Source organism: Rhinolophus sinicus, linkage group LG15 (genome assembly GCF_036562045.2).
Source record: "Rhinolophus sinicus isolate RSC01 linkage group LG15, ASM3656204v1, whole genome shotgun sequence".
NCBI classification, from domain to species: domain Eukaryota; kingdom Metazoa; phylum Chordata; class Mammalia; order Chiroptera; family Rhinolophidae; genus Rhinolophus; species Rhinolophus sinicus.
The window spans coordinates 15,865,398-15,887,609 of NC_133764.1; the positions used below are offsets into that span (position 1 = coordinate 15,865,398).

General features: G+C 41.3%; 1 protein-coding gene and 1 long non-coding RNA gene across 2 annotated transcripts in view; one reads left to right on the top strand and one right to left on the bottom strand.

Moving 5' to 3' along the window:
• Nucleotides 1-19,642, bottom strand: part of VPS53 (VPS53 subunit of GARP complex) — a 134,491-nt gene extending 114,849 nt beyond the window's left edge. Inside the window, exons 1-4 of the mRNA XM_074319960.1 lie at nucleotides 19,361-19,642; nucleotides 17,245-17,325; nucleotides 9,310-9,359; nucleotides 7,667-7,733 (exon numbers count right to left, since the gene is read on the bottom strand). Of these exons, the coding sequence (XP_074176061.1) occupies nucleotides 7,667-7,733; nucleotides 9,310-9,359; nucleotides 17,245-17,325; nucleotides 19,361-19,447 (285 nt within the window). The 5' untranslated portion in view covers nucleotides 19,448-19,642. The remainder of the gene's footprint in view (nucleotides 1-7,666; nucleotides 7,734-9,309; nucleotides 9,360-17,244; nucleotides 17,326-19,360) is intronic.
• A 195-nt stretch (nucleotides 19,643-19,837) lies between these two features.
• On the top strand, nucleotides 19,838-20,567 carry LOC141568884 (uncharacterized). Its single transcript, XR_012492142.1, has 2 exons — nucleotides 19,838-19,976; nucleotides 20,383-20,567. It is a non-coding gene; the product is annotated as an uncharacterized LOC141568884 (long non-coding RNA).
• The last annotated feature ends 1,645 nt before the right edge of the window (nucleotides 20,568-22,212 follow it).

A 22,212-nucleotide genomic window follows, 5' to 3' on the forward strand; every position in this document is an offset into this window, starting at 1 on the left:
AATGAAGACATGGAAAAATAAGAATTATGGCCCTGGACGGATACTAAAGACAGGACGAAATCTTTTGTTTTCTGGCCTGGCATTTTGCACTACAATGAGGGTAAGAAAGAGAAGAACAAGGAGTCTCAAACAGCATGCCACATGGCTTGGAAGCGTCTTGTTCAACCTTTTCATCTACAACTTGAATGAAGACATGGAAGGCATCTCTGGCAAATCCGCTCATGAGAAAATGGGAAGAGCATCAAGGTTCCACAAGGTCTCAACAGGCTGGAACAATCAGGCAGAACTAGCAAGATGAAATCAGGGGTGAGACACATAAAGTCCAGTACTTAATTTCAAAGAATCTCTTAAACAAACAGAGAAGGGAAGAGTTTAAAAGCAGTTCATATGAAAAAAGACCTGGGGCAGATATTGCAAACTGTTGGCCCACAGATGTGTTTTGTTTGGCTTTTGCAGTATTTGTGAAAAACACTAAGCCAACATTTAAAAATTGGGAGAGTCACATAAAAATCTGGGTTTCTGGCTTCTCTTGAAAAACTGATAGATCTGGCAACTCCAGGTTTGCACTCAGACGTGGCAACATTTGATTAGAACTGAGCTGTGGCTGTCCCCTGTAGACAGCATTCACTCCCCCAATGGACCCTTATAGATGCACACTGGCCTGCGGAAGCCATTTAGGTTACTTTCTTGGCTCTGTAGGAATCTGTTTGCAACTCTTGACCTGGGAGTTTCAGATAACTGCCAATTCAATAGAAGCCAGTGGTGTGACATGGCTGCCAAAAGTTTCACCCAACCCGAAGTAATGGAAGAAGAGTGTCTAGATCGATGGCCCTTAACTTTTGAAGAGTCACAGACTCCTTAGAGAATCTAGAAAAATCAAGGAGTCTTCTCTTCAGATATACGGCTATCACATAAAATTTTACAATTAATTTCAAGGAGTTGACAGACATCCCGGACTCCCAGTTCCCAGGTTAACAAGCCCAGCATAGAGCAAGGCAGTAGGGTGTCCCACTGTATGTTCAAATACTGTCTACTCCTGGCCAAGAACCACATTTTAAGAGGGGTGCTGACAAACTGCAAGGCAACCAGGATAATAAAGGGTCTGGAAATCATATCATAAGGTTGAAGAAACTAAGAACAATTTGCCTAGAAAAGGAACACAATATCCATTTTAAATTTTAGAAGCTGTAATAAGGAAAAGGGATTAGGCTTACACCAGTTCAGCTGGCAGAACTAAGATCAATGAGAGGTTACAATGAGGTGTATTTTATTAATACTATTTCAGTTCAGTCTGAGAAAGAAGTTTCTTACAATTAAAGGTCTAGAAAACTGGAATAGACCATCCCGTGGAACAACAAAGTAGTGAGTTCCCCATCACCGCAAGTGTCCAAGCAGAAACAGGATAATGAAATGGCAGAGATGTCATAGAAAGGATTCCTAAACATCTAAAATTTCCTTCCTCTAAAAGTTTTAGTGAGCAGAGCCGGAGGTAGCAATACAATATTGCCCCTTATCTGTGGCTGCACTTCCTGTGGTTTCAGTTACCTGGAGTCAATTGCAATCCAGAAATATTAAATGGAAAATTCCAGAAACAAACAATTCCTCAGTTTGAAACTGCGTGCCATGCTGAGTAGCAAGATGAAATCCAGCACGGCCTGGGACCTGAATCATCCCTTTGTCCAGCATATTCACGCTGCACACGCTACCTGACTGTACGTCACATTGCAGCCGTCTGGGCTACCGGGCAGTACTGCAGTGCCTGTGCAAGTAACCTTTTTTTTACTTAACAATGACCCCAAGTGCAAAAGTAGTGATGCTGGCAAGTCATACATGCCAAAGAGAAGTCGTAAAGTGCTTCCCTTAAGTGAAGAGGTTCAAGTTCGGTACTATGCACAGTTTCAGGCATCCATTAGGGGTCTTCGAACATATCCCCCACAGATAAGGGGGGAATACTGTACTAATTCTCTTCTCCTCCCAAGACTAATTAGCCTTGCTCTGAAGTAATAGTTACATTGCAGCCAAGCTCCACTGAAGAGACAGAAGCTCGGTGGCTGATCCTCTCTCAGTGATTCTCAGTTAGCTTATTGGGAATTGGCCAAAGTTTGGCCACTCTTGAAATTTCACATGCCAATTTTGTCTTCTTCTAACCCACTCCTCTATTCACCTCTCTTTCTACCTACGTTCAAGTGTTCATTTTAATTCTTGGGAAGCTAATTCTTGGGAAGATACGTAAGTTTCCCAACATATCAGATCAAGTAGTTGTTGAATTGACTCATCTTATCCACAAAGTTTCAAACATGTGGGCATTTAGTTAAAGCTTTGCCTGATGATTTCAACAGATACAAATGGGGAGAATTCAGTGCTGCATTAACTTTGTATGAGCATCACAGTCTGATTAGAAGAGGTCACCGACTAGACAAGTACAAGTCCACCCACGTAGAAGGTGGTCAGCTGGCTCTCTAGGATGTGTAGCAGAGTGCTCGCCAAGCAGATGGCATTTCAGAAATTTCAAGAAACTAAAGAAACTGCCTCACTGTGTCTTCAATTTCTAAATCGCTCCTTCCCCACAAATAATTATTGAGGCAGACACGCTGATTTTCAAAAAGAACTTTTCTGCTAAAAATGTCTTTTAAGACACCATACATGTGAAGTAAATACTTTCCCCTTATTTACACAGATAAAAGCATATCGCTTCTGGCTGATCACAATCAAGGTGAAATTTATAAAAGGAAAACTTCCTTTTGTCCGTATTACTGCTCTCCTCCTCAGTGTTCCTCAGAAGCTCAGGAAACAAGTCCTGAAAGCAAACATTTCCTCTGTCCCAGGGAAGAGAAAAACCTGGGGCCTCTTGACCTATAAAACTCACAATTTGGGAACATCCATAATTCTCCCAAGTCTGTGCCAGTCACATAGAGTCTCCCTTCAGCAAACCACCGGCCAGCCAGGCTGGACAGCAAGGTTTTCACCTTTAGGAGTTGACAAGACAGGACTCAAAAGCTCCCTGGAAAAAAAAAGTCTCTACTTCAGCTTGCATTACAAACTGCTGGAAAAGACAGATGGAGGGGATGACAGGGAAAGCAATTATTTCTTCTGGGCTTCCTTTTTGTCTGGATTCTAAGGAGATGAATATAAAATTCCATCACAGATTGAAATGCTATCTAAACATGCTTGAAAATGTGGTCTTGCTCTCTGAAATATGACCTGCTCTGCTCTGCAGCAACCTGTAACCTATTAATATGTGAGGTGAGGAAGGCCACCATTCCTGCAGGCTGTCTAATTCCGGGCCTGGCTCTCCAATACCGCTAGTCTGTGACCGACCACAGGTTAAAATATAACTAACTAAAAGTTATCTACAAGGCATGACCCAACAAAAAGTCTTGATGAATCATTCACTTTATTTTCACATTTTTGAAGTTTTAAATACCTGAGACTCTCTTATGTACATTAAGGTTTCTAGTGAGCCACTGCAAATGTAGGCTGAATCATACTAAACAGTAGCATTATTCTTTCAAATAGTAGTAAGCTGGGACTAGTCATACACAAATCAAGCTTTAAACAACTTTAAAGGAACATACACACTGATTGAAATGATGTTTTTATGGTAAAGAGCTTTTGTTTATTTACAATTAACAAGTAATCTAACACAGACCAAATATTCCATACAATTGAATATATTGTTACTACACATGGACTGTGTGTTCTGAGAAACTGTGAAGATGAGAAAGATACAAGTCTTGCCTCAAGGAGCTTATAAATTAGTCAAGGGGACAAGACGTGTTCACTAGTAAGTCAAAAGAGACCAGGATAGCCAATGAAAAGTACAAGCATGGGGCTGGCTGTGAGAGCCTGCAGACAGAAAGGATACGCATCTAATTAACTGAGGGACACTGGGATCAATTTTCTCATCTGTAAAATGAGAAGAATGGACCAGATGAGTTACGAGTCCCTTCTAGTTCTAAACTTCTGTTTCCTTTGGTTTGTCCAGTTGAGCTAAACAGAAAATTTCATGAAAAAGGTAGTATTTGAGCTGGCTCTTAGATAGGTAAGATTTAGATGGGCAAGATTTTGAAATAGGCTACTGGAAGAAAAAGAGGAGCGAGAGCATTTTAGGCAAAAAAACCCCACAAAAAAACATACTGTAGTTTGCTATGTATAATGTGCTCCGTGTATAATGCACACCCATGTTTTTGGCCCAAACTTTCAAGGAAATAATCTTTCATTTTAATTTTTTAACTCAAATTTTTATTTGTTCATACTTAGGTACTTGTTTTTTGTATTATAAAGGAATTTTAGCAGTTATTTTACAACATATTATGGTACAAGAAATTTTATGTAACAAACAATTACAAAACACAAGAACAGAGACAAGGTACAAGAAATTTTATGTACCGGTAACAAATTTACGCATCATGGAAGGTGAAGAACTCTATGTTGCAAGTCCGTAGTAAGTTCAACAAAACTGATTACATATTCCAGGGTATTATTTTGCGTACAGATATCGTTACTGATTTCTACAATTACATTTTTAAAGCATAAATAAAAGAATTAAAAACATTTATATCGATACGGAATTAGTACGACCCTGTGTACTGCGCATCCTTATTTTTCCCTCACAAATTTGGGCAAAAGAGTGCGCATTATACATGGCAAAATACGGTAATCATAAGTCTAGAAAGCACGGGGCATGCTTGCAGAGCACTGAGGCTTCAGTATGAATGAAGTGCAACAGGAGACAAAATTGGAAAGGCAGGCAGAGACCCTGAATGCCAAGCAAAGGAACTCGGGTCTAGTTTGGTAGACAGAGGCCACTGAGGCTTCTGAAGAGGTAGATGACATGACCAGACACATAGTAAGAAAGTTAAAGCCCAGAATGAGACTGGGGATTTTGCAGGCTCCTTGCTACTCTTAGTTGCCTCTAAGGGTCCCATTCACATGGGCCTCCCTTTCCAGAGAAGCCTAGCCTCATGGAAGAAACCTAAATGGACAAAACAAAGCAACAAGAACTAAACACCATGCAAGGAGTGGGAACTAGGATCAGGTTTAGGAACCTAATATGTCTATACACAAATACTGATGGTGAGAACAAGGAAGTAGGCAGACTACTTATAAACAGACCGATGAAAGATGATGACTAAGAAGAAAAGAAAGTCATAAAAGGTAGGAAAAATAGGGGCCGGCCCGGTGGCTCAGGCAGTTAGAGCTCCATGCTCCTAACTCCGAAGGCTGCTGGTTCGATTCCCACATGGGCCAGTGGGCTCTCAACCACAAGGTTGCCAGTTCAACTCCTGGAGTCCCGCAAGGGATGGTGGGCTGTGCCCCCTACAACTAGCAACGGCAACTGGACCTGGAGCTGAGCTGCGCCCTCCACAACTAAGATTGAAAGGACAACTTGACTTGGAAAAAAGTCCTGGACGTACACACTGTTCCCCAATAAAGTCCTGTTCCCCTTCCCCAATAAAATCTTAAAAAAAAAAAAAAAAAAAGCTACAAAAAAAAAAAAGGTAGGAAAAATAGACACATGGATAAAACTAAAAATGTAAAAGAAAGAGACTCATCGTACCTGTGAGCTACTAGCAGAGGAAACCGGAATATGAGATGAGGCGATTTCTACACAGGAGTACACCCCCAACTTATTCCTCCCCCCAAAAAATCTGGGTAGCATAATTAACATTTTAAGAAATTAGCTGTACTGAAAAATGTCAAACCGGACAAATAACAGAACCAAAGTTACTGCAAAGGTGCACACCTGACCAAACTGAATTAGTGTTGAAAAGAGAAGCCCAGACACTGAATGAGAGAGGAAGACCAGGAAAGGCATTTCTGTTAGACAGCAATTTCTGAAACATGATGCCTAAACAGCAGATGAAAACCCAAATGAAAAGGAAAATGGTTCATATATAACATCTGGTGCCTGAATCATTAAAGAATACCTCCTCCCCACACACTTCTTTTTCCCTTCATTCCCTTCCAACAGCACTCCTTAGCTAGATCCAAAGGAAATGTAAAACTCTGAAATGAATCTATAGTTACCTGTTTGCCAGCAAAACTAGGTATGAGGAACTGGAGCTGTGTCATATTATTATTATTATTATTTGCTTTTCTTTTTTGCAATATGTGAACTTTATTTCCATCTTGATTTTTAAAAATTGTATTATGGTAAAATATACAAAATTTATCATCTTAACAGTTTTTGTACTGTTTTTTGTACAGTCCCATGGTGTTAAATACATTCACATTGTTGTGCAACTATCACCGCCATCCACCCCCATAATTCTTTTCATCTTGTGAAACTGAAACTCTACACCCATTAAACAATAACTTACATTCCCCTTTCCACCAGCCTCTGGCAGCCACCATTCTATTTTCTGCCTCTATGAATGTAGGTAGCTCATATAAGTAGAATCATACAATATTTGTCCTTTTGTATCTGGCTTATTTCACTTAGCATAATGTCTTCAAGATTCGCCCATATTATAGCATATTGCAGAATTTCTTTCCTTTTTAAGGCTGTATAATATCCCGTTGTATGTATATAGCACATTTTGCTTATCCATGCATCCTTTGGTGGACACTTGAGTTGCTTCCACGTTTTAGCTATTGTGAATGAATAGTGCTGCTATAAATATGGGTGTGCAGATATCTCTTCAAGACCTTACTTTCTTTTTTTTTTTTAATTAGAGTTTATTGGGGTGACAATTGTTAGTAAAGTTACATGGATTTCAGGTGTACAATTCTGTAATACATCATCTATAAAAATCTTACTTTCAATTCTTCTCAGTGTATAGCTGGAAGTAGAATTGTGGGTCATATGGTCATTCTATTTTGTAAAAATATTTGAGGAATCTCCATACTGTTTTACACAGCAGCTGTACCATTTTACATTTCACCAACAGTGCACAAAGGTTCCAACTGCTCCATATCTTTGCTAACACTTGTTGTTTTGTGTTTTTTTGATAACAGCCATCCTACCATCTCATTGTAGTTTGTGATGTGCATTTCCCTAATAATTAGTGATCTTGAGTGTCTTTTCATGTGCTTAGTGGCCAATCTTATATCTTCTTTGGAGAAATGTCTCAAGTCCTTTCCCCGTTGTTAATCAGGTTGGTTGCTGTTCAACTTTAGAAGTTCTCTGTATAATCTGGATATTAATCCCTTATTGGATTATATGATTCAGATATATTTTCTCCCATTCTGTAGGTGCCTTTTTACTCTTTTGACAGTCTTTTGATGCCTAGGTTACTGCTACCTTTTGCAATAACAAAAGTAATACCAAAATCCCAACAACTTAGCTGATGCAAAAAAAGAGCAACCTTATTTAGCCACAGTACACAAAATAAAGGAGGGCATAAGAGACAGCTGACGCAAGGAGAAAGAGAAGAAAATTTCATTTTTCTCATTTTAGCTCGAATGCCCCACCCAGCCTTGGGGTGAGCCGTGCTACAATATACACTCCTGGCCCGAGGGACACTGAGTGAGCGCGCATGGTTTGTGTGGGCAGCCTACCCCTGTTACTACTGGGGCAAGCCATGTATGTTTCCTGCTGTGTACGGGACAGATCAGTAAGAATGTGCTCTGTCGGAAGGCAGATCGACACTCTGGTCACTTGGTTGTTGGGTTTGGAAGAAATTAGGGCAGAATAAATAATATGGGGGAGTAAGTTACTTACTTGCCTGCCATCCTGCCCCACATTGGTTTGACCTCTTACAACAGTTCGAATATTGTCATCCAGTCTCCTAGCAAAAAAAGTTAAAGGAGTTCATTAAAATAGTTTCTAGTCTAGGTTGACCAGAAGAAAAAATGTTAGCAACTTATCCATCAACGTCTGCAGATTGCACTTGTCCAGAAAACCAAACAAGCGAGAATGATCCAAGGAAGACGGAGGCCGTGGACCCTGTGGGGCAGCACCAGCAGTGTAAGAAGCCAAGCCCGGCACAGACTGGTGAGTCACCTTCGCTTTTGCTTTTTTTTAAAGGCTATTTTCACTTAATATTCAGAGCTGTCCAAAAAGGACCCATATAACTTTTAGTACTTTTCATGGAGTAAACCAGGAATGAGAAAGTTGCTGAAACTTGATGGGAGGAAGCCAGAGAATTCAAATTACCCCCCCACAAAATCCTTCCTTAGTAACTTCCTCAGGAAGCTTGAAAGGGAGAAGGAGCCAGGGTAATGCAGGAAATCAGTGCTTTGCTTGCTGGGCCCTGATTGTTTGTGCAACCTGTGCGGGAGACAGATCTGTGGCCTCCAGTTCCTCTTTCTCCTGCGGCTCAACTCTGAGGGGCCTCTTAATGGCACCTCAACCAGAGAAACTGATATCAGAAAAATTTCATTTTTCATTTGAAGGATCCATTACAGGTATGGCGGGGAGAAAGCTGAAAATAACTGGCTCGCAAGGGATTTTGGAATCATGAGGGTGTTTCCATTATCTGTGCAAACCCTGGCCAACGTAGTGGTCTCTGTTAGAACTGTTAGAGCCATAACCCACCAAAATGATGAACAGGCTTCATGCACGTCGTAAGGCACCAAACTGAACAAAACGTTAATAGCAGAGGTCTTCACCAGAAAATCCAAAGGTTGTTAGGGGAAAAAAGATCATCTCCTGATTCAAAATAAAGCCTTCTCCTCGTCAAAAATTAAAACAAAACAAAACAAAAAATACGAAAAAAACAAAAAAAATCCCAAACTACATTTAAAGTAAGGACATCAACCATTATACTAATCACTATTATAATGAGTAAACAAACATTGAGTATCTACCATGTATCAAAACTGGAAATACAGAGGTGGACAAACCAGAACAAGGCTATTGGGCAGGAAGGACATTTGATGACCATCCCAGACAATCACATCCTAGATTGATCACAATGTTTAATCCTGGGCCACCACCCATGTCAACCAGCAGATCTGACCACATTGGTAGCTGGTATGCGGCCAGGGGATACCCACATAAGCCCACCTTTATATCTAAGCCTTGGGAATACCAAAAAATAAAAAAAGAAGAAGAAAAAATGTAAATCTATTAGGGAAATAAAACCATTAAAAATATAGAAATGCTCTTGCCTCCTTTTAGAATCAACTATTTTGAACAGCCTATTACAGTTTCCATACCTTTTCATAAATAATTGAAGACTGAACAAAGAATCTAGTTTTTTGCAACAAGGTACATATGGCAACCCAAATAAAAGGATTACTTTTTTAAAAATTACCATCTATAGAAAATCTGAGATTTCAGTGTTCTCACAGGTAAGTGTGATCCAGAATGCAAATTAACAAGATACTTTTCATTATTAATAATCATACAGTGTTACTTACCTTATTTTCAGTCTAATCTTGTTCACGACTTCGTCTATGTTTGCCAGGGACTACAATGAAGAAGGAAAAGTGCCAGCTATTATTTCACTTCTTGGAATTCCTCTTTCACAGCCATGGGATGAACTACAGTGGCTATTTATGACATCTCAGAAAATTTAATCATACAGTATGATACATTTTTACTTTTTTAAAAAAAGTACAGTAGCAGTTGGCAACTGTTGCAAAACCCAGCCGGCATCTATTTCTTTTGTAAATAAAACAGCCATGCCCATTCATTTACATATTATTTACAGTTGCCTTTGCCCTACAAAGGCAGAGTTGAGTAATTGCAACAGAGACTGAATGGTCCACAAATCCTAAAACATTTACTATGGAGCCCTTTATAGAAAGTGTGCCAGACCCCTGATATATAGAATCAATACAAATTCATGTGACAAAATACAGCAATGAAAATGAATGAATGGTTATAAACACAACAACATGGATAAATCTTAGCAACATAATGTTATACACACACGCAAAAGCTAGACACAAGAGCACATACATAAGGTGCCAAAAAAAAGCATACACATTTTAAGAAAGGGAAAAACTGTATTAAAATTACGCTGATAGTAACCACTCTGAGCACCTCTTGTAACTGCAGAAGTCAAACGTGACTTATATTCATCTTTTGTTATTGGTACATATTGACTGTTATAATTTTAATATAGTTTTATCCTTTCTTAAAATGTGTATATGTTTTTATGGTACCGTGTGTGTGTGTGTGTGTGTGTGTGTGTGTGTGTGTATTTCCATTTATATAGTTCAAAAATGAGTGGAACTATTGCCTCATGCTAGAAGCCAAGATAGTGGTTATCTCTGGGAGTGACAGTGACAGTAAGGAGGCAAAAGAAGGGACCATCTAAAGATGTTTTATTTCTGATCTAGGTGGTGGTCACATGGTTGCATTCATTTTGTGAAAATGCATCAAGTTATACACATAAGATTTGTGTATTCCTCCATATCATATTACATATCAATAAACACATAAATCTATTTTTCTAAGTGTATATAGGTCCATTAGAAAAAGACTAGAAGGATAACTACGAGTAGCTGTAATCTATGAAATCCGTAGCAGTAGTTGTAATCTATGAAAAGGAAGGATTTTAAGTTTTTCTTCTTTTTGCCCAAGTATTTTCTAATTGCTCTACATTGACTACACATTGCTACTGTAATTATTAGAAAGTTAGTCCTGTTTTTAAGACAATGACAATAAAAACCAATGGGACGATTTCCAACCTTAGCAAGCTAAAAATGTGAGGAAATGGTGCCCCCTAATGGAATAGAGATGGTACAACTTCATAGCACCATTTTAACTCAAGTTTTCAAAATACAATTGCATGAGTCCTCTGTCTCTCTCCCGCCACAGATATTTCACCCTCAGGAAGAACTGGGGGTAATGGAGGAATTGGGCTTATAAATCGTTACTGGAAACCTGTGCTGGCAGGAGGGGACCAGGAGCCTGTAAGAAAACCAGGTCATAAGTGTTTGAGGTGTCAGATGGGGCCATTCACATCTTGTCTACTCTTCTGACAAAGCCAATAGTTACTCAGAATTTTCAGAAATCCAAGAACTGACTGAGATAAAGATAAATCTTGGAAAAGAGAAGTTATTTTAATTGAAGAATCTAACGTCAAGTCGGTCACTTCAAAACTGGACTGGGAATAAAGCACCACTGTGCTAACACAGTGTTGTTAGTGGCACAACTGCCACTAACAAACTTGCTGTGTGTCTAGAGGGCAAGCTATCTAACCTCTCTGAGTTTTCATTTCTTCATATGCAAAATGGGCATAATAGTTCCTGCCTTGCTTATCTCTGCTGGGACCCACTCCCTTAAAAAAATTTTGTGGGGGCGGCCGGATGGCTCAGTTGGTTAGAGCGCGAGGTCTCAACAACAAGGTTGCCGGTTCAATTCCCTCCATGGGATGGTGGGCTGCGCCCCCTGCAACTAAAGATTGAAAACGGCGACTGGACTTGGAGCTGAGCTGTGCCCTCCACAACTAGATTGAAGGACAACGACTTGGAGCTGCTGGGCCCTGGAGAAACACACTGTTCCCCAATATTCCCTGGAGAAACATGTTCCCCTGCAGAAACTGTTCCCCCAATAAATTTTTAAAAATTGGTGGGGTACTTAAAACAACTATTAAGAAAATGTTAACATTTGGGGAATTTGGGATGAAAGGTTGACATAAATTCTTTGTACTATTCTTACAACGTTTCTGAAAATGGGACGTTGTATCAAAATTTAAGAATTGTATAATCTATTTTAAACTGGCAAAATATGTACGTGACCACCAATTCAAATGGTAGAAGAGGGTAAATGTGGAAAGCACTGCTTTCCCTCCTCTGTCCTGCCCTGCACCCTCCCAGTTCTCCTGCCCACAGGCCATGGCTCAGGACCAATTTCTTTTGCACATTCTCGGAGGTGGTCTATGTATTTAAAGCACATCCATAACTTATTTCCCTTTCTTTATACAATGCACATTGTCTGTGCCATGGCTTTTTCACTTAACAATGTAACTTAGAGGTCGTTCCACATCAGTAAATATTGCTTTTTGGTAGAGTAACCATTGCTTAAATTTAATACTCCTTAGACATGGAGGTCTTGCTTAAGCCATAACAACTGTTCTAAGGAGAATAATTCAAAATACATCATGCCGTCAGATGTTCAACTGCATTTAAAAGAGCAAAAACCTGAGGACCTAAATGGCCACCAACAGAAAAGTTAAATAAATCAGGCCACATTTATTCGATGGACTTTTATGATACCAAAAAAGACACTGGGCAGGGAGGCTGTGAAACAACAAAAGATGGTTTATGATAACATTCTAACAAGAGGGAAAACATGTAAAATTATCAAAGTATCCCATGAATGTAGCTATTAAAACACCAGAAAGAAATACCCTAAAATTCTAATGCTTGATTGCATGTTAGGTGGACCCATGGGTGACCACTTTCCCTTTATCTTCCAGATTTTCTATTGGAGATGCAAAAGGGAAAAGACATTAACATTTACTGCAGATCTGTTAGGAGTTGGGAAACCTCTAACACAATGGTTCTTGACCTAGTTTTTCTGCACCCCACACCTGAGGGATGTGACACATTCCTTGCTATCAGTTCAGTGCCTCTCGCTGGCAGGATGGCAGTAATTCTCGCTGGGGTTGAGGCCTCTCTGGGAGTTAGGAAAACGCCCCAGAGGAATCCAGATCGGCTACCCTGGGTGGAGCTGATACATCTCCTCTTTGAGAATTACTCAGCTAGTTTAGTTGTCATGTGGTCGGACAGTGTTAATTTTATCATTTAAAAATGTCTTCGGTATTGAAAGGTGTTTCCTGCTTCTAATGGCAATTCTTGCTGATGACAGAAAATACATAAAATCACCTTCATCCCCAGCAGAGTATAATCACCATTAGCATTTTGGTATAGTGCTTTCTACTGTTCCTTCCATGCAAATATATGGCTTTAAGACCAAAAATTAAACTGGGATGATAAACAATTTGGCATGTTATTTTTTTTTCACGTAACAACACAGATGCAGAGATGGGGGGGGGGGTCACTAAAAATCCTTTATAAGCAGCTGCATATGACTTTTTTTCAAAGTTCTTATTTATATTAGCTTTTTATAAATTTCATCGAGTTTCCCCTAATCAAACCTCTAATGAAAACATGACAAATGATTTTCTTCCGTTGTCTATCAGCCTAGTAACCTGGCTACTCTTCAGAACCACTCAGGGAGCCCTGTTAAATACAGAAACCGGAGGCCTCCACCTGGACCTGGGAAGTTAGAAACATCTGGGATCCGTTCCGATCCACACTCCTGCCTCCAGGGAATCACAGACATGCAGAAATTGCCACTCAACAGAAACACACACACACACACCCTCCGCCTCAGAGTGACACTAAATTTATTCTTGATATACTGACATCTACTTTAAATATTCTAAACTGGTAATTTGCAAGTGTTTACTACAGGTTCATGAGGTATACAGATGGGTTTTGCCCAATATCTAGCAATAGTTGAAATAAATTATAAATCATGCCACTACTTTCTATTACATTTTCATCACGGTCCATGGGAATCTGGGTTGGAAGATGAACTGCTGAGTGTAAATCTTGGGTTGGGAAAATAAAGGTAACCCTGGGTCATAAATTTTCTGAGTTACCTAAGAAACTTCACTACACATTATCATATACACGGGGGCATAATAAGACAAGACATATAACTGAATCTGTGGAACAACAAATGTCTTGTGTTACGTTCAGTAGTTTAAAAACAAATACATACAAAAACATAATCAGGAAGCAGTGAGAACCTGGTGGTTTCCTATATAATTTTCAAATCTAACACTTACTTTTGTTTTGATGGGTCAGCAATCTTGATAGGGTGAGGTAAATGAAATGTATTCATGGCTAAAACTAGCTTCATGTCAGTTGTTCCCAAATTTCTATGTCCAGCTAATTCCCAGAATTCCTCTTTCACAAAAAAATGATGAACTCTAAAGGCCATCTGTGAAATCTCAAAAAAGACAATCACACAGTATGGTGCTATTTTTTTTCCAACTTTATTTTAAAAAAATTAACATGTCCATTAGAAAAAGTTTAGGAGGATTCATACCAAGATAGTAACAATTATGGGGATTATGAGCCTCAGATTCAAATTCTATCCAACGACACATTTCCATCCAGATGGCCCAAGGATGTCCAAGACGGGGCCCATCTTTATAACCTCCTCCTAGCCTCTTCCTTATTCCCAACATAGGGTAAAGGTGCCGACACCCACTCAGTCTGCCAGGATAGAAATCAAAGTTGAAAATCCTTCATTTAGCTTGTAATTCATGGCTTAAAATGTCCTTGCCCGATGGATGCCTCCTGGGATCCCTCAGAAGAAGGGCCTGTATGCTCTGCTTTCACAGTACTTAGCATGTTTCCTTCATGGCAAGGCTATCGCCTTTAAGCTCAGTGCTCATTATTTCTCTGGGCCTCATTATTTTCATCATAAAACAAGCATGTTGACAGGAGAATTTATCACTGTTAAGTGTTTAGAATGGTGCCTGGTGTGCAGTAAGCATCCAATAAATGTAAACTATCATTATAACTATATAACTAACGACCAGGAGTTAGAACTCTCTGAGAGCAAGTCACAAACAGTGATTAATAATTATACAAACATGCCCATTGTAAAACCATAATAATTGACTTATAATCTGTTGAGGTGGTCATTATTATCTATTAAGGGAGACTGGAAACTCTATGTTGCCAAGAAGTGTATCTGCCTTGCTCACCTAGCTCCAAAGTTCTTCCAGGCCTAGGCAGAGGAGGCGTTTTGGTAAGGGAGTGAATTTCAGATTCTACATCCCTTGAACCACCACATTCTGTGACTTGTCTCTCCATCCCAGCCTCTCCTCGGGCTCCCATCATCCCTCTTAAGTGATCTATCAAAGCGGTCTGCTAACTGGTCTTCCTGCCTCCAGTTCTGCCTCTCCCCAGGGCATCCTCCATATTGCTACTGGATGGAATTTTTAAAATGTGAATCTGATCCCATCATTATCCTGTCAAGAGACCTTCAATGAACACCCATTGCCTAAAGTACAGTGGTACCTCGGTTGTCGAACATAACCCGTTCCGGAAGACCGTTCGAGTTCTGAAACGTTCGAAAACCGAGGCACAGTTTCCCCAAAGAAAGAAATACAAACTGGATTAATCCATTCCAAACCTTTAAAAATCAACCCCTGGGCCGGCCAGGTGGCTCAGGCGGTTAGAGCTCCGTGCTCCTAACTCCGAAGGCTGCCGGTTCGATTCCCACATGGGCCAGTGGGCTCTCAACCACAAGGTTGCCAGTTCAATTCCTGGAGTCCCGCAAGGGATGGTGGGCTGTGCCCCCTGCAACTAAGATTGAACAGGCACCTTGAGCTGAGCTGCCTCCTGGATGGCTCAGTTGTTGGTTGGAGCGCGGGCTCTCAACCACAAGGTTGCCAGTTCAATTCCTCGACTCCCGCAAGGGATGGTGGGCAGCGCCCCCTGCAACTAAAATTGAACACGGCACCTTGACCTGAGCTGCCGCTGAGCTCCCAGATGGCTCAGTTGGTTGGAGCGCGTCCTCTCAACCACAAGCTTGCCGGTTCGACTCCTGCAAGGGATGGTGGGCTGTGACCCCTGCAATTAGCAACGGCAACTGGACATGGAGCTGAACTGCGCCCTCCACAACTAAGACTGAAAGGACAACAACTTGACTTGGGAAAAAAAAAAAATATCAACCCCTAAAACTGCAAATTTAGCATGAATTTTACTATCTAATGATACCATAGATCCATAAAATTTATGGCGTTCGTAAACCGAAATGTTCATCAATAGAGACGTTTGAAAACCGAGGTACCACTGTACCAGTATCCAGAATAGGGTGTGTGCATCCCAAAGGGGTTTGCAATAATATCCACTAGGGTGTGAGACGAAAAGATTAAAGCCTCTATTTTTATTCTTTATATACATAGCAAACACTACTAATACCTAACGTATTTTAGATTGGTGCTAGGATATGTACATAGTATTTGGGGGGGGGGCAGGTACAGGCTTAATATTTAGCTCAGTGAAAATCAGTTGTGTGGAAACTATTTTACTGAGAGGCATGTGGTCTCCAAGCCTAGAGAACACTGTTCCTTCGGGATCCTTGCTCTGCCTACCCTCAGCCTCGTCTCCTATGAGGCTCTGCTCCCTGTGCAAACTCGGCCTTTGCCCTGTGTTTAGAATGACCTTCTTTCCCATCATCCTGTAAGATTTACCTAGTGGCTCACTCTGCCTAGAATAATATTCTGCCAGATTGTCACAAGCCTGGGTCCTTCGTAGGTCTCAGGTCTCAGCTGAACGGTTAGGGACCTCAGAGAGACCTGCCCTGAACACCCATCTAAAGGAGCCCCCCACCCCGAAGGCTGTCATGCTGTATCCTGGCACCTGTTTTTCAGCACAGCATCAACCATAGTTGATCATTTCTTGTTTACGTATTTGGTCATCTGATTAATCTTCTTCCCCACACTAGACTCCATGAGACCAGGAACTTGCTTGTCCTGTTCACCATTTCTCCCCAGTTTCTAAAATGGTGCCTGGTACTTAACAGACACCTAAGTGATTGCTGACTTTGACTAAATGAATGAACGAATACTTTAAGTCTTGGAAGAAGGGCTTGTCTCCTCCCTGAGGTTTTGATTTTCCTAGGAAGAACTGTTCTTTTGTTTCTCACTGAACCATTGCCTACGTCTCTCACAGCATTCACCAGTGTCTCCCCCACTTGATCATGTACATGTTAAGGGCGTGGACTGGGTCTTATTCATCCTTGAATCCCCAGGGACTAGCACAGTAACTGACAACACCTGACAGGTGCCCACTGACTACTTGCTGAGTTAATGCATGAAAAACCAAGCAGTAATTCAGGTCTACTTCACACCTAAACACCCAAAACCAGTTCTGTAAGAAAAACCCACGTGTTTAGGCAAATCACCCGTCAAAACAAAATAAAGCATAAAATCTGAATATCTACCTCTTGAAATAGGAGTGAAAGTAGCTTTATGACTCTAGGCTTATCCTGCCCACCTCACTCTTATTTTTCTCTATTACATTTTAAAAATCCTTTCCACTTCCCAACTTAGTACAGAAAATTTGGGGGGACTCTTACAACCTAAAGGTACAATTTCTAATAATATGCTCACTATACAAAGAATTCCACCCTAACACAACAGTATTTGGTATTAGCTGACCCCACCCCACCCCAATTGTTTACAATGGAGTTTGATTTGAATGTAACTCTCTTTGTTTATAAAGGCCCCTTAGATTGTGTAGGAAAACACACCAATCGTAACACTAAGGATGAGCGAGAAGCCATTGAAACGAAGGAAACGCTATACTTACTTGCTCTGTTGGGAACAGGGTATTGATATACTCCACAGCATTGAAATCGGCTCTATCTAGAGGATCCTGGCTTGGAAATACCTAGACAAAGATAGGGGATGACAAATAACCATCACCTTTCGGTCTTGTTTTATGTATTACTTCTTTTCTCTCTACTGGGTGGTCAATTCTTTGAAGGCAAAAACCATATCTTTTTTCATTTTATAAGGCTTAACACACAATAGATGCTCAATAAAATATCTGTTAAAGTATATCTTTAATTTTCACCAACACCTGTAATTTTAAAATCTTGGTGAAACTAACAGAATGTGCAACCATGAAAACTTCCACAGATATCAGTGAAATCCCAAGGACGAGGAAAAACAAGTGGGCATTGTGCATATCGGATTAAACCAGCTGAGGGCATGGTTGTATTAAGGAAGTCTTGATAACAGACATGCACTATGTCCCAATGAAGTCTCAGCAATATACGGTGGTACCTCGGTTTTCGAACGTAATCCGTTCCAGAAGACCGAGTTCTGAAACATTCAAAAATAGCTGACAGCTAGGCCTCAGGAACTTGCACTCAGTGGAAGCTGCGTGACATGTTCGACTTCTGAGGTGTGTTCGAAAACTGAAGCATTTACTTCCAGGTTTACGGCGTTTGTAAACCGAAATGTTCCTCAACGGAGACGTTCGAAAACCGAGGCACTACTGTAATTCACTGCATTGAGGCAATTTTTATGCTTCAGATGGTGTCAGGAAATAGAGAGCTGGCATTCAGGAACTGGCCCTCCCTTTAACAGAAGAATGCTACCTTCTGAGAAATAGAGCTAACTCCCTTCAAAGGTTGCAATTTGAACATGTAACAAGGTGGATTATAAAAGCAGTCATGTGATTCCCCTGGGTAGTGGATTTCTCCAATTCAAGATCGTTATTTTGGGAAGCAAATTCTTCCCTGATGTCTGCTTATTAGATAAACCTGTGCTAGAATTCAATCTTTATTAATAGCAAAAATGTACTTTTCTAAAATCCTTGTCAAACAATAATTGACTGCAAATGATATTTGTTTCTCCCATTAGAGTCCACCTGGTCCAAAAAGCAAATTAAATGTATGTCTTTGACTGGCAGATAGAAATGGGTGGGGAGCAGCGTGGCCTTAGACCAATTCAAAACCTTGCCCAATGGTTTGGCATCGTCAGGATGGGCCAAATGTGCTTTGTATGGGTCATTCAACCACTCCTAGAAAAACGCACTTCCAAAAATCTATAAACGGGACAATACAAATAAATGACTTAGTACAGTGGCAGACCCATAGTAAGTGTTAATGTTCAACAAATATTAACTATTAGCATATTATTATACAAATACTATTAATAGTAGTAGTAATGCTTTACTTCGGAAAACTTCCCAGTGGTTGTTAAATGTGGCATTACCCTCCTCTTCTTACATCACATCCCCTATGCCAAGTCTTTTAAGGGCGATCTCCCTTTATCAGGAGCAATACCTTCTTCAAGGGCCTAAATCACTATTTCTAATAGCATGACTCTTAAAAAACTCAATAAACTTGAAAAGAGAATTTAGTCAACGAAAGAGTCCCTGCAGGGAAGGAAGACCCCCTAGGAATACTCTTCAACCTAACCCCGACTAATCAACAGCAGGGTTTCTCAACCACTTATGGTAAAAGGATCCTTTTTCAACCATTTCTCCTCTGCTCTGCAAACGCTTCAGAAATTAAGGTTACCCCCTCCCCTCAATTCCGAGTCACTCACCAGGGCGCAGCGGCACACCAGCCTGGCAAATGAATGAACAGCTCTACAATCCCCCAAATCTGGGCTTGCTACCCATGAAGCCAACTTCTTCTAGGTTCATCCTTTCAAGGAGCATAGCTCCTTCGCCTAAACGCACCAGGACTCCCCACCCTCCAAAGACAATCAAGGCCTCGAAAGGGCTCTCTCCCTCCCCTAGATTCAGAAACCTCTTCCCACCACCACCTCCCCTCAAACCTTTCCTTTTTTTTGCTTCAGGGCCCAGCTCCCACCTCTCGGCCCAAAGACGGCTGCTTCCGCGTCCCACCCCCAGCGCTGCTCCGCCCGACCCCCCGCACTCTCCTCCCGTCAGGGGGCGGAACGCTCACCTGCTCGATGGCGAGCTGCACGTCGGGCGTGAGCTGCAGCACAGCTTCCAGCTCCTCCACGAACTCCAGTTCCTCCTCCTCCATCATCCCGCCGCCCAGCTCCTCCCGGGGCCCACCTCAACCCCCGAGTCCGACCTCCTGCAGTCACTCAAGCCACAGGACAGCAACCCTCCCCGGGCAGCGCTCAGCCTAGCAAGCCTCGGCTCTGTCAGCTAGCCCGGCACTTCCGGCAAGCCAGGCACTTCCGGGATCCGGGGCACTCTGGGATAGCGGAGGACTGACCTCTGGTTGCCCGCAGGAGGCGGTCCTGTCACCTCTCGGGAGTCTCCCCCCGCAGCCCTGCGGTCCGGCTGCCCCTTCCTGCCCTTAGCTCTCCTTAAGATGTTTGGGGCCCTCGTTACCTCGCCGAAGGCGCGCCCCCCACTGACGGCCCTGGCGTTGGGGAGGGCCTGACTGCCCCCGCGGGACCCCCTAGTGAGGGTAAGCCCAGCACCGTCGCGACCGACAGACAGCAACCTCACGGGCCGCGAAGCCGGCGATCCTTCTGCTACCAGGGCCCCCTTGGTCAGTGGCAGTAGGTGTCCCCCTGCCATCGGGGGAGAAATGACCCCAGCTGGTAAGTGGCGATGTTGCCAAGGACGATACGTAGGATGAGACAGCATCCACTTGACCGAGTTAAGTTCCCCGTGTGCCAAGCCTCGAGGCAGTTTTCTGGGGGTGTCTGCAGCTTCCTCCCGGGAGAGGCGGGGGGAAGAGCCAGATCAGGCAGTGCCCCGTCGCTGGGGAAATGTTTACTTTCTGTGACGCTGACTGTCTGGAGTCCCATTCCACTACTGATAAGCTGTGTGATCTTGAACAAATTACTCCATCTGCTCATTACCCTGCAAGCATGTGGCGAGGTTCAATGTAAAAAGTACTATGCAATTTTAAGCTAGTAATACAGGTAATATTAGGGTGTATAGCCCTATGCATCACAAAATGAAAAGAGGCCAGATAACCCTGTGGAACCACTTTTCCTCTAGACACTGAAAACAGTGAGAGAATTGCAGTCATAGGAAGAGTTGTACCAGTGAAACGTTGTGCAACGCCATGATGGAAGAGTCCCTGGTCCCACTGAGCTTTCTTTTTTCTAATTTTATCAAAATGTAGTAAAGAAAAAATGGAAGCAACAAAATTTCTAACAATAAAGGATTAAAAATATAAATCAGCTATACAATAGAATATCATTAATTCATAAAGTCGTGGTTGAAAATTAATGACATGGAAAACTGTGCCTAAACTATTTCAGAAAGCAAAATGTATATTTCAGAAAGCAAAACTGTGCAGCATGGTCCCAGTTTAGATGTGTGTGTATTTTGTGCCTATAAAAACGACAACAAGGAATATTTACTTTTCTGAGGGTGATGGAATGGACTTTCTTTGTGTATTTTCCCAAAATGTCTACAATGAGCCTGTAGTACTTTCATAGTCAGAAATATAAATGTCTTTTTTTTGAAAAAAAGAAAAGGTAATTACATCCACCTGTCTTGGGTTGTTTCATTTTTTACGTTAAGAAATAGTTTTCATACAGTACAGTTCACCCACTTAGTTTATAATGCTGTGAGTTTTGATAGCTGTGTATAGTCGTGGAACTACCACACAAGACCTAGGACAGTTCGATCATCCCCTCATCACCCCCAAATTCCCTCATGCCCCACTCCAGCCTCTGGCAAACACTGACCTGATTTCTGTCCCCATAGTCTGACTTTGCAAGAATGTCATATAAGTGAAATCATACAATATGTGTCACCTTTTGAGTCTGACTTTCTTCACGTAGCATAATGTACTTGTGTTTCATCCATATTGTTGCATGTTGTCAGTAGTTCATTTCTTCTTGATGAGTGATGTTCCACTCTATAGATATACCACCATTTGTTTATCCATTCTTTGGTTGGAGGATATTTGGATTGATTCCAGCTTTGATTGATGGTAAATAAAGCTGCTATGTGCAGGTTTCTGTGTGAACATGTTTTCATTTCACTTGGGTAAACACCTGGATGTTGGATTGCTGGATTGTGTGTTAAGTCTATATTTAACTTTATAAGAAACTGGTAAACGTTTTCCAAAGTGGCTATATCATTTTTTGCATTGCTACCAGCAATGTATGAGAGTTCTGGTTGCTCACAGCGCTTATGTTTAATGTTGATAATAATAACTAACATTTCTTAGCCCTTAATATATGCCAGGCACCATGTTAAGCATGCACTGTCTCTTTTAATATGTATGGCAAATCTGAGATTGGTCGTTATCATCATCCCCATTTAACAGATGAGAAAATGGAGATGTAGTTCAAAACAAAACAAAAAACTTGCCCGAAGTCCCATAGCTAACTTCTTGCCATTTATTCACTCATTCAATAAATTCAGTAAATTTATGTTCCATGTTCCTTCTGATCCTGCTGGTGACAGGCACTAGGCTAAGGGCTGGGAATTTAGCAATCAACAAAATCAACCAAGTGCCACACCAAAAAAAACCACAAAAACAATCCAATTAAAAAATGGTCAGAGGACCTGAATAGACATTTCTCCAAAGGGGACATTCCCTTTTCTCTGCATCCTTGCCAATAGACATATGAAAAGATGCTCAACATCACTAATCATCAGAGAAATGCAAATTAAAATCACAATGAGATATCACCTCATATCTGTCAGGATAGCTATCATCATCAATAAATCAACAAATAAGTGTTGGCAAGGATGCAGAGAAAAGGGAACCCTCATGCATCACTGGTGGGATTGCAAATTGGTGCAGCCACTATGGAAAACAGTATGGAGGTTCCTCAAAAAATGAAAAATAGAACTACCTTATGACCC